Source organism: Juglans regia, chromosome 6 (assembly GCF_001411555.2).
Source record: "Juglans regia cultivar Chandler chromosome 6, Walnut 2.0, whole genome shotgun sequence".
Taxonomy (NCBI): domain Eukaryota; kingdom Viridiplantae; phylum Streptophyta; class Magnoliopsida; order Fagales; family Juglandaceae; genus Juglans; species Juglans regia.
Genome location: NC_049906.1, coordinates 1,487,765 through 1,501,256, shown reverse-complemented (window position 1 = coordinate 1,501,256; position 13,492 = coordinate 1,487,765). Strand labels below are relative to the sequence as shown.

The 13,492-nt window shown below is 32.5% G+C and overlaps 1 protein-coding gene across 1 annotated transcript; it reads left to right on the top strand.

The window, feature by feature from the left end:
• The first annotated feature begins 6,013 nt into the window (after nt 1–6,013).
• Nucleotides 6,014–11,978, top strand: LOC109011380 (protein PIGMENT DEFECTIVE 338, chloroplastic). Its single transcript, XM_018992551.2, has 8 exons — nt 6,014–7,104; nt 7,458–7,532; nt 7,617–7,688; nt 7,991–8,071; nt 8,207–8,304; nt 10,491–10,616; nt 11,293–11,341; nt 11,452–11,978. Exons 1-8 carry the CDS (start codon nt 6,190–6,192, stop codon nt 11,629–11,631), a joined length of 1,596 nt encoding a protein of 531 aa, XP_018848096.2. The 5' UTR covers nt 6,014–6,189; the 3' UTR covers nt 11,632–11,978.
• The last annotated feature ends 1,514 nt before the right edge of the window (nt 11,979–13,492 follow it).

Sequence of the window (13,492 nt, the reverse complement as noted above, 5' to 3'; positions counted from 1 at the left end):
TACTATTAATATATTCCAAACTAAAATACCCATATATTGATACAAATCTTTTTCACGATAAAAATTATTTTATTGATATTTTGTGATATAATGGAGTAATAATTCGGTATTTTTTAAATATAAACACGCGATTTTCTTATCTTTTGTCAATAAAATTAGTGATGATCATGATAGAATAAATTATAATTTAAATAATTATGTGATATTACGTGATAATTATACGAAAATACTATGCCATTTATATTTTTGAAACTATCTAGCGACTAGCTATACTATATGGGATTTATTAGGTACAAGCAGTTTGGCGCATCAAACTGCGTACCAACACTCACATAATTTTTTTTATTATAAAAATAAATAAAATAATGCCTTACATTTAACATTGATATGTGATTTGGTGCATGAAATTGCTTGCAAGAAGATTTTTCGATACTATATTCTTATCTAGCTATCCATTCACGTGCTTTGACAGTAATTTTGTCATAACATAAAAAAACACACATACATAGTTTTGTTATATATAATAATTTTTATGTATTTTTTATGCATTCTAGTCATATGATTGGTTAAAATAATTATTTTATATTAAAAAAATAACACAATCAATCATATTAGTAGAGTGTATAAAGAATAAATAAAAATGATTACACATAAAATTTATATATATATATATATTATATATGGACATGTAGGTACGTAGAAGTACTATGGATTGTTTCATGTGAAGTGTACGTACGTACGTACAAATTCAAAAGTAATTAGGTCGTCGCAAGAAATTAGTATGAAAACAGAAACAACAAAAAGAAGAAAAAAATGTTACAAAGCAACAAAAGTAAAACTTAGGCGCGCGCCACCCATGTGAATGAAAATGATGTTGTCCCCAATATTAAAAAAAAAAATACAATTCATGCTTGCTTTATTTTTTTTTATCAATCAATCGGCTTGATGATCAAGTGCTTTTTCACTGTTGATGTTTGAAATGTGCTTTGATAGTAAATATATTTACTAATTGTGTCACGACATAAATATGGACTAATAGAATGATCATGAGTTGATTAGACTTAATTTGTAGTGGAAAAAATTGGGGTTTTGTATATTTGTTTTTTCATGTGGTGGACTTTTTGAATAGGACCCATTGACCAATTAATTATGAACAATACTAGTCTTCTCGTTGGGATTTTATTTTTTTTATTTTGTTTACTTCATAATTAATGAAGTATTTTTTTAATGATGTTGTGAATTTTATTTTATTTTTTAAAAATATTAAAAAGTATTAAAAAAAATCATGTATGTAAAAATAGAATTAAAAAAAACATAAAATACACTAGCGAGAGCCTCCAACTATAACTCTAGTGTTACTCATTAATTAATTTTTGATCAACCAATATCGGAGTAATATCATAGGGAAGATCAAAACAGGACAAAAAAAAAAAATTGAAAAATGATGAACTTCAACTAAAAGAACTTTAAATTTGTACTGACAAAGCTTAATTAACCTGGATTTAAGATAGAGAAATACTTTAATCACAAACAAATTTTATAAAAATAAACTTACAAACTTATATTATTACGTAGTTTGATGGCGCAGTATATTAGATTGTAAAACTTCTTTTATTCATGTAAAGTAGATTATATATATTACATATTATATGAAGTCATGCATGCTAGTTTGTGAGTTTATTTTTATATAGAATTTCTTTGTATTAATTCATGTACTCCAACTAAAAGTACACACCTAGCGGCTTATTAATTTTCTTTGATGAGCCTCTAATTGATTTAGTAAAATAAATACTCTTCAAATGTAAAAAAGGCGTGATACATAGAAACAATTAAACAAAGGGCAATTTTATTAGTGACATTAATGTGGATTGTTGACACGTATTAATCTTGTCTATATCGTCACCAACATATAGTCAAAAGTGTAACGTGGCATGGAAATAATGGATAGTGGCCATATTTAATTTTCATACACACACATATATATGTGTGTGTGTGTCATGTGTGTGTGTGTGGGGCCTCGCACATCACTTAAGGTTTCCAATTTGATAATAATAATATTAAGAATACCTGTATATACGTACCATGCATGCATGCATGTTTGGTGTTTGTAAATTAAGGTTGTTTCTAATTTAGATGTTTATACAAAACGAACATCGCGCATGATATGCGAATACATAAAAAGGTTTCTGATTGATCTAAAAATGATTGGCACTTGAACTACAAGCTGCAAATTAAGGATGTTTAGACGTTAATGCAGGTTGTTTTTTGTTGTCTCCCGTGCATATATAACATGAGATGGTCAAATATTGCTGCCCCCAGTTTTGTAGAGATATATATATATATATATATATATAAAAGAAGGAAAAAAAGAAAATGAGAGAGAATCATCACGGGGCACCGAAATCCATCAATGTCATGATTTGCATGGACAGACCACGTACAGACCAACAACTAACTATGTGATGTGATCAGAGCAATAATGTGAAGTCTATGGTCTGTTCCATGTATATATATATATATAATAGGATTCTCTATACATATTCATTCATGTCTACCCAAAATTACATGATTAAGGGAAATATATAAAGAAAATGCTTGATATCATGTTAATGTGATACTCCATTCTTATAAGTAATAATTGTATGTAGTGTATATGATCTTATATTTTTTGAGAATGTGAAGTTTTTATTCTTTATAATATTTCAATGAGGTTATAATTGTATCATCGATTAGTCATTTCAATGACATGAAGAAAAAAAATCCAATACTGTAAAAAATAAACCTAAAGAGAGAAGATGTAGAGACGAAGATGAAGAGAAGAGAGAAGACGTAAAGAAGATAAAAGATGAAAAGAGAAAGAAAGAGTTTAGCTTTAAAGAGAGAAGACATAAGAGAATATGCAAAAAATGAAAGAGAAGACGGAAAGAAAACGTAATAAGATCAAGTAAAATAGGAGCATAAATGAAAAAAATAGAAAAAAAATGTTAAACACATATTACTATTCATTCATGATCATCTCAGATAGCCACTTTTAAGATATAAAGGATATATATATATCCATGCTATCTCGAACATCTAAAGAATATGACTCCCATGCAATGATATATCTATATATATCTATCTATATATATTAATGCTCATCAATCCGTTTTTATATATCAAACTTCCCACATACAATTAACATTGGACAGTCAGTTGTGACATCGCCAACATTCTCTCTAACTATCTCCTAATATATAGCACTCACTCTAGTCTTTGCTAAACGTACGACTACGTAGTACGTACTGCTTGACTAAGACCTCTTGATCAAGGTCGGGTAATAACTACTCAGAGACAACAATAAATATTATAGAGTTCTGTTTAATTAAATGTAAAATTTAATAAATTTTATTAAAATAGGACTGTATTAGATTAGTCAAATAGATAAATGTAAAACTTTGAATTATAGTAAATATATAAGTTTATTCAAATTTAAAGGTCTACTATTCATTCATCAAATCTATTTTTTATTCACTTTTAATCTCCAAACGTCTTTTTTATTAACGTTTAATCTCCAACCGTGTTGTTATAATAATGTAAGAATCAAATTAAATTATTAATCAACATATGATTAGTGTAATTGTAAAATATAAAAAAAAATAAAAATATTTTTATTAAAAAAATAATATTATATTATTATTTTGATGAATTCAATAGCTAATTCAATGTGGAGTTATAGCTAGGAAAGTTTTGGATTTATAGAAATCATGTACTTTTCATCAAACTTTAGAAATAATTTTGATGAAGCTAATGGCTTCATCAAAAGCCTAGCCAAATGTAAAATATGATGAATTTCATTAAAAGATAGCTGCATTTGATTAGTCAAAGAAATAAATATGAAATTTTGAGCTACAATAAATGTATAGGTTTCTTCAAATTTGAAGAGCTATTGTTCACTAATCAAATCCATTTTTTATTTACTTTTAATCTCCAATGGTAATTTTTATTCACGTTTAATCTCTAATTGTCTTGTAATAATAATGTAAGAATCAAATTAAATTATTAATTAACATATGATTAGTGTAATTATAAAATATGAAAAAAAAAATATTATTATTAAAAAAATAATATTATATTATTATTTTGATGAATTGAATAGCTAATTCAATTTAGAGTTATGGATAAGAAAGTTTTAGATATATGGAAAATATGTACTTTTCATCAAAATTTAAAGATAAATTTGATAAATCCAATGCCAATGCTAAAATCTTTACAAACTCATCATTTTGCTTTTGTCTGTGCCTAATTTTATTTTTTGTTATTTCCTCTCGAGTGTTGTAATATATATATATATATATATATATATATATATATACACACATATATATTGTGGCAATAAGTAGGAGAGGTTTCTTTGTCAATTGTCAATTTTGGTGGGGAGATCAGGAGATTGAGGAAAATGCTTTCAAATTAGTGTAGAAGTGGTGGTGGTCCCAAGTTGTGAGCACTGGAGTTTACAGTACTTTGATATTCTTTCCAAACTATTCAAAAATGGAGAAAGTGATATGAATGATAGGGAATATTTGTGTTGGGAGTTAAGATTGATCATGTGCTGAATGGCTGTGATTGTGTTGTTACACTATTTTAGAATAGCATTCACCTTTTTCTTTTTAGTCCATGGAGATTGCTTATCATGTAATTATACCTTAACTTGTAGCAAAATTTTCCTGATCAATTCTCTTAGAGAAACACTTTAACTACAAAGAGATTATACAAAAATAATAAATCTACCGACTGATGTGAGTTGACGTGGTACATTAATTAGATTCATGTAAAGCTACTTTTATCATCATTTCTTGTAATTTGATGATCACCAAACTATCAAATTAATTAGTTGATACTTTTGATAGTTTGGTGGTTCATGTGTTATAAACCACAATAACACATTGGGTTAACTCATGTCATCATGCATATTTGATGTGATGCTAAGATGTAAAGAGATTAATAAAAATTAATTTTATATTTAAGCAAACTCTCAAAAATCCAAACTACAATAATAGAATGAGCATATTTAAAAAATTACAAGTCAAAATTGGATAAAAATATATAGCATTTTCGAGGGGAAAAATTAAAGTCCCATTTGAATAGTGAAAATGTTTAATTTCATCTCATCTCATTATTATAATTTTTTCAAATTTTCATACAAAATATAATAAACAATTTAATTTTTTCAAATCTCAAAAGAATAATAATATTAAAAAATAATGTTCTAACAATATTTTATTTAACTTTAAACTTTCATCTCAACTCATCTAATCTCAACTCACGTAAACGTTTTTCAGGCCATGTATGCGATTTAGAAAATTCATGCAGGCAATGAATCCCAACCTACAATATGCCATTTAGCATGAGTTTAAACAAGCTGCAATTTTTGACCATATGTCCAAATTAAGAAATTAAGAAAGTTAAATGTAGACAATATCATGAATAGAAAAAAAAAAAAAAAAAAATCAATTGGGCATTGGGCATAAAGTTGAAGACTTAAGCTGTTCTTTGCTTCTGAATTTGATGGCTTCAGGAAATTACAGTTTACTCCAAGGGATGAGAATCTTTCTACTCAGGTTATGCAATGTATTGAGAAGGAACAATCTGTACATGATTGTTGATGTTAATGTAATGAAAAGGAAGGATGTTTTATTTTTTATTTAAAAAAAAAATTGTAAACTAATTTTTTCATATACCAAATGCATTATTGATGGACTATTTTCACAAATTTCTTTTTTCTAAAAATCACACTTCTAAAAAATTTTAGAACAAAATGCAGGACCCTTTCAAATTTCAAATAGTACTTGAAAACTTTCAAGGAATGCCAAATCCGAGATTTGTCTTCTATGACTAATTAGTGAATAAAACTCCAAAAGCCTAAGTTCTTGCCCTTTCCCAAACCCAAGCCCATTTTAATGGATACTAGGCCATCCCAATATATCAGCCCTACGGGGCTTGAGATTCACACGTATTCTGCCCCCACAAGTCCACGATAGACGTCGCTGAACATGTACTGTACCGAAGGTGGAAAAAAAATGGAAAATGAAAAACTAGTAAACGGATAAAAGAAGCCGGGAAAAGGCGGAAGAGCCTGGGAGAAAAATCAGTTCCGAACTCCGAGCTTTATGAAACAGAGAGTGCTCATGAGGTGCTCGGGATAACAAGATGACAATTCTACTTCAACCTTGTAAGTCCCTTTCTTCCCCGAACTATAGTTTACCGGTAAACAGTTTCACGGCTGTATGCAACACTGTCCAAAACAAAGCATATCCAAGCATACCGAAATGGCCAGCTCTAAAACCATCCAAATTTCACTCCTTTTCCACTTTAGGGCCCCTTCAAAATCTGGGATTTACTAATCATTCTCCAAGCCGGAGAGGTACCCGTGTTGCTTTTTGTTCTAGGAATGAGGTTTTTGATGGTTTTTCAAGTACCCAGGTACCCCAAAAGCCCGAGAGTAAAGATGGTAAAGGGAATGAAGAGCTTGAATTGCTAAATAAGCCTTCCCCAATACCTATAGATAATGGGGTTTCCTCTGAATTAGACAAGGAATGTGAAAAACCTGGTAAAGAGGAGGCCTTAGAGCCTTTTTTGAAGTTTTTCAAGGGAAGAGATGATGAGGCTGAAGTGAAAGAAGAGGCAGGTGTGTTAGAGGAGAAATTTGATGTGGATGATAAATATGAGGAGGCTAATAAGGTCGGGGTTGAGTACTATGAGCCCAAACCCGGTGATTTTGTTGTGGGGGTGGTAGTTTCTGGTAATGAGAATAAGCTTGATTTGAATGTGGGAGCAGACTTGCTGGGTACAATGTTGACAAAGGAGGTGCTCCCCTTGTATGACAAGGAGATGGAATACTTGTTATGTGATATGGATAGGGATGCCAATGAGTTTATGGTTCGCGGGAAGATGGGCATTGTGAAGAATAATGAAGCATTGGGCAGGGGATCAGCGCCGGGAAGACCTGTTGTGGAGACTGGAACTGTTTTATTTGCAGAGGTTCTTGGGAGAACTCTTAGTGGTAGGCCATTGCTTTCAACTAGACGATTCTTCCGGCGGATTTCTTGGCACCGAGTGAGGCAGGTTCTTTTCTAGCTTTTTACTTTTCTATTTAGTTGATATGGAAACTTTCATGCAGAATCTAGAGCTTGGCACGTGACTGCAATTTGGGATTTTCTTTGTAAATATGTTGTGCTATATTTTCGAAACACTATAATAGCCTTTTGAAGATGTTACTCCGAGAAAAATTAAAAAATATGAACCTGATGTTTATGATCTACAAAATAACCCAAGATTGATTTCACACTAAAGCTATAATTTTCATCTTCTTTGCAATGTTGTTGCTGCCAATGTAAGCTCCTACTTCATTTTGTAATCTGTCATAAGAAAAATCAATTTTACAATGAGAATAAAATCTTTTGGTTTCTATTGAACAGATAAAACAACTCAATGAACCTATCGAGGTGAAAATAACAGAGTGGAATACGGGGGGCCTTCTTACAAGAATTGAGGTTTGTTCGTTAATTGCATGTGATTTGTGTGTATGTGCCAATGCATTGTATTGGTGTCTATAACTTTTGACGATTACTTCTCAGGGATTACGAGCTTTTCTTCCCAAAGCTGAGTTATTGAATAGAGTTAACAACTTCTCTGAGTTGAAAGAAAATGTGAGTAGTCTTTCCAGGATATCATTTTTTTTTTCTCAGTTAAGATATCAACTTATTAGATCATGGTTTGTGCTTTCTCTGTGCATGATGCCTTCAGCCCCTCAATCAATTAGTATATCATGTATAATAGGCAGAAATAAAAAGAACAGAAAAAGTACTGGATGTTGACACCTTGATTTTACAAAAACAAAGTTTGGGAGCTTCCTATGTACTCCTGCTATTCTCTTTTTGTGTCTATATTCAGTTATGTACAATGCTATCCTTGTATGCTTCTTTACAAAATTGGCTTCTGGCTGGTGTAGGTTGGACGGCAGATATATGTGCAGATTACTCGTATAGATGAGACTAAAAATGACCTAATATTGAGTGAGAGGGAAGCTTGGGTTAGTTTTTCTTATAGCATTTGGTGTGGTCTTGCTCTTTTTGTTGCTTGCAAAGACCTTTTCTGCGTATTTCTTGTTTGACTTTCTCTCTTTCGCTATTATTTAAAAAGGTCTAACTTCATGCATAATTTGCAGGAAAAATTATACCTTAGTGAGGGAACGCTTTTAGAAGGAACTGTTAAAAAAATCTTCCCGTATGGAGCTCAAATAAGGATAGGCGAAACTAACAGAAGGTAAGGAATGATTTGCATTGGAAACATATCCTGGAAGTAAGTTGGATATGTATATCCCTTGTTTTTCTGTGTTGAAAGAAATAAGATTCTGTGGGGAGAGTGTGGGTTAGAGCACCAAGACAGGGAGATAAATAAAAAGTTTGTGTGGAGTTTCCAACGAATTTAAACATAAATGTGTAAAAAATTAAACAAATATATGTAAACACTAGGTTTTGAAAATGAAAAAAAAAAAGAAAAGAAAGTTATCAAGGTTCTGAGAACTGAATAGAGTGGGTGGTTTTTGTTATGTCCTAGCTGGCATACTTCTCATACAATTAGGACATCGTGGTGATTGGTGAATAAAGTTGCTGATTCCAGTACAATTAAGAACACCATGAAAGTGTATCGGAAGCCATGTTAAGTTAGTCATATAGCCGAATTCTTATTTCCTCTGTGTTACTGTCTTAAAACTCAGTTTAATTATATAAAAAAAAAATAATTATAAAAAAGAAAAAAAACTCAGTTTAATTATGTCTTTTTTTGATAAAGTGAGGTTTATGAGTATATTACTTGGGTTGCACATTTTGTGCTTTTTTTGAAATTTTATTGAACATCAAAATGTTGTAGTGCAGTTGTTATTTTCATGGTTTTTTTTTCGCGTTCAGTTGGATCTTAGAAAAAGGAAAAACTTTTGGATGACAAAAGGACCTGGAAAGTATAATTTTCAAACTGAGAGAAAGATAAAGGTGAAAAAAAAGCGAGAGAATTCTTTTATGAGCTGTCTGGTAGGCTGTCTTTGGTGGTTCAACTTTCATGCATATCATTCCTGTAGGTTGGTACAAGGTTTCATCAGTGAGCGTATGACAGCCCACAGTGGTGTAAATTAGGTGTGATCCAAATTGGTGGCTTAATGCTTCAGTTTATAGTTTTTACAAAAAAACATGGCACTAAGGTTTATCTTTCAAAAGTTTTTTTGGGCTCAAATAAGTAGAAGGTAGAGTTGCATTTTCTGGAAGCAGGGGAATTAGCAATTTTCCTGTTTATAATGGTGGGTTTTGAACCTTCAACCAGCATTCGCCCCATGCATCGGGCATTGGATCAAGATCAACTGCTTCTTAAGCTTTTTTATTTGGCTTTCAAATTTACTATTGAAAAGGAAGGGATGTTGGGCGAGGTGATGGCTCTCTTTCAAGATATGCATCTCGAACCAGGTCTCCAACCGGCACTTAAATTGGCCCTGCACTGGGGGTGCCCCTCCCCGGTCTCAAGAACTCGAGTGGTCTTTATAGGTACTGGTTGGGGATGGCATAGTGGTCCTAGGATAAGTGTATAAACCGGATGTTCTACGTTTAAAACTCCGCATCCATTGTTGGGGCCATCGGACTGGAGGAATTTCTCCTTGAATTACTCAAGATGCACTTGTGGCAAACTCTTGTCAAGTACTTGTGTAACCCTGGGATTAGTTGGGACTTTGTTTCTGGATACCAAGTGCCAATAAAAAAAAAAATAATGGTGGGTTTTGTTCCAATGAGTGTAGATATAGAATGGAGGGGTTAACTTTTGCAAACTTACTAGTTTCCTTGCTTAAGCTAACCCCTAGGGATTTTGTTCAAACTACCAAAACTGAGGAGCTCAGGTGAGAAGCAATGCTATAGAAGCGCAGATCAAGAGTTACTTGGCTAACAATGAAGGATCTTCATACAAAATATTTTTACTTATCGACCATCGTCTGTTGACCGCGTAATTCCATTGAATTTCTAAAAACCACAGATGGGGTTTGGCTGAATTCAAGAGAGGATATTGGGAATAATATATATGGTTGAGCACTTTAAACAGATATACTCCTCCACCAACCCCCAATTTCCACAGGACCTCCAGGGAAAAATTACACCAGTAATCACGCAGGAGATATGGGGTTTGACACATTACACATTGAAACTACTAAAAACTGACATATAACACTCTCCAATTATGAAATGGATAAAAAAGTAGGTGAAAATAGGTGATGTAGCACAATTTTGATGGTTGGATCTTAATGGAGAGTGCACATTGTAACTTTTTGGTAGTTTGAGAGTGTAGTGTCACTGCCTTGGTGGTTTGGGATCAAAGTTTAAAACACTTGTTCGTTGAAGAGTGACCAGTGCATTTTCTCTTGTTGTGTTTATCAATTATTGAGAATTGTCCTAAGCTTTCTCCACATTTCACAGTGGGTTACTGCATATTTCAAACATCACCCGTGGTCGAATTACTTCTGTCAGCGACTTACTTGCAGTTGATGAGAAGGTTAAAGTTCTTGTTGCAAAGTCGATGTTTCCTGACAAAATATCTCTAAGGTAATTAAAATTAAGTTGCAGGTTGGAAACCCATGCATGTTTGATGCACTGGCATAATTATTTACTTTTTCACTTGCTTTCTAAAACTTACTTTTTATTAGCATTGTAAGTGGTCTAAATCCTTAGTATTATTAATTTTCAGCCGTGATCCCCTGCCTTCCTGTTGGCTTAATTGCATGCTCCCTTTCCAGTAGACAATTAGCTGTATTTATATCAACAGTACCTGTATTTATATCTACAGTAGACAACTACTTCTACCACGTTGCACTTCCTAGTATTTGCTCAATATATCCAGCATCATACTAATACCGATAATTGTGATATAGGAATGTTGAGTGGCGCTTTAGGGGTATCTAGTTGCGGCATTGAGTTTTGGTGAACTAGGCTAGAAATTAATATCACAACTGTCCTTATAATATTTATCTACCAGTTTTGGTCTTCTGAAGTTCATTGTTTGTCGCTTTGCAATTTCATTTATAATTTTTATGGTCACCGAGTTTACCTATGATTTTGAAAAGCATGGAGTTCCTGAAAATTTCAAGACAAGTTACCTGATGAAAGTTTAATGCCTTTTAGTGCTGGCCTCCATAACTCATTGCATTCTAATGAACAAGTTAATGCCCTTTTTTCCGTTCTCTTATAAATTCTTCTGATAGGAAATTTGTGTGGCTTGCAGTATTGCTGACCTTGAAAGTGAGCCCGGGCTTTTTGTATCAAACAAGGAGGTGCAATATTGTTATTATTTTTCTCAGAATTGAAATTTCTTCAGTGGCCTGTATAGTGTATATTGCTTCTATCCAGTTTCTTGAATTGAGAAAATTCTTCCTTTTTGCAGAAAGTATTTGCTGAAGCTGCAGTGATGGCAAAGAAGTATAGGGAAAAGCTACCTGCCGGTTTAGCCCCTTATAAGTCAGAACTTTCTCCAACCAATGCTTTACCATTTGACAATGAAGCAAGTATGTATGCAAATTGGAAGTGGTTCAAGTTTGAAAGAGAAGATAATCCAGCTCCTTAAGGTTTCCATGCGACATGATCAAATTGTAAAAGGCCGTGGGCTTGACATGACACCTAGCTACACTCCCCACCGTGAAACGTGAAAAAAGGGAATAACTTTCAATTGGTCATTTTCTCCTTTTGGGTTCACAACATCAGGTCATTTGGCAGGTATGCAATTAGACCACAAGCCATGTGAAATCTTGGGATGTTCTGAGTGTCAAATTGGTTTTTCCTCCTATTAATCCCTACAAATGTGTAATATGATGTGTTAAAATATACTCTCAACTGCATGTTGTACCAAACTTTCTGGTTACTGTTGTTTTTGTTTTCCCAATGGAAATGAATGATTCATCCTCTTTTGATTCAGTTTGTTGCTGAAAAATTTCATCAGCAATATACAGTGAAAAGAATGCATTTTTTGTGCTCAAACAATGTATGATTTTTTTCAAGCTTTTTACTTGAATTAGGTTCTACATATTCTTTTGAACACGTACAGAATTTCTTTTTCACCCTTATCAACTTGGGATGGGGCTATGTCGAACTGAAATTATTGTTTGATATATTTTTTTCTGCTGATCTTCAAGAGTATTTACAGTCAAGTCCGTTGCTATGCATTTATTATGCATATGGAAACAAGTCAGCAACGGTTTCTTTGTAGCTCTACACAATGGAGATGAAAAATACAGTAGTTTACTGTCATTCAAGGGCAAATGGTGCGTAAATATGATTTCTACATGCATCAGTTCAATCAAATCCTTTGATTTAAGCCAAACGAAGGACTCACTAATGCTTTATATTTTTAAGAGAGCATATTTTGCAATATATCCACCCAAATTTCAAATAATTATGATGCATATTCTCTATTAAAATCTAATAGTCCAGATTATTTTGTCACATTTTCTTGACTATGGTGGTGGTCTGTCTCTCCATAGAGGGACAGAGTCCATCAATCTCCCTCTCTCTCTCTCTCCTAACAATATATAGCTGGTTTCAATTATGTGCAAGCTAGATAAGGGATTTTTTATGCATTAGCTACTATTCACTCTCATACCCCACACCTATAGTTTTTTCAGGTGTTTTTCATAGGGTATGATGGTGTTTTTCATAGAGTGTAGGGTGGTAAATAGTGACTGATGTGAAGAATTTTTCAATTAAATATATATCTTAGAAGATCAATACTTCCTTTTTTCAAATGAAGTGTGTATTATCATAGTTTGTTATTATTTAGCTTATGAGGAGGATATCATTAATAACTCTTGAGATGTTTATCTTTGGTCATAATTAATGAGCCGTTGAAAAATTAGGGAAAATGTCTTCATGCCCTGCAAACAATCTTCTATCATCTTGACTCCAAAGCAGGATTCCGGGGAGATCATTGCCTTCTAGTTTGGAATCTAATTGGCAGAAACCTTTGTTTGAGTCCTTCACGTACCAACTGATCATCCCTACATATCCTTTCCATCTGCTATCAGACATTTAATAATAACTAGGCCACGCCGTGGCGGCTCAACTCTAGTTTAGAGGCAATGGCACCTCTCTCTTCTTTTTCTTCCTCTCTTTTGTCATCTTCGTGTTTTCTTATGCATTAGTGCTTGAAAATGTCTTTGTTTAATCCAGAAATATCAATTAGTCTTGTAAAGATCATAGGTAGAATCCAAGTCAAGTTGGCACAATATTGTAACAACATATATATATATATATATATATATATATAGGGTTTGGGGCTCTATGAACATAGTCTAAAGACATAATATATATATATATATATATATATATATATATATATGGTAATACGTATAATCTGCGATACGGTAGCATGACTGCAAAATCTCAGAGCAAATGTGCAATACTTTAATTCTTAACTTCTTCATTTACTTGGG

Coding starts and splice junctions, on each gene's coding strand:
- LOC109011380 (XM_018992551.2), top strand. CDS start 6,190: ATGACAATTCTACTTCAACCTTGTAAGTCCCTTTCTTCCCCGAACTAT. Junction 7,533..7,616: donor GCCTTCTTACAAGAATTGAG/GTTTGTTCGTTA, acceptor ATTACTTCTCAG/GGATTACGAGCTTTTCTTCC. Junction 11,342..11,451: donor TTTTTGTATCAAACAAGGAG/GTGCAATATTGT, acceptor TCCTTTTTGCAG/AAAGTATTTGCTGAAGCTGC.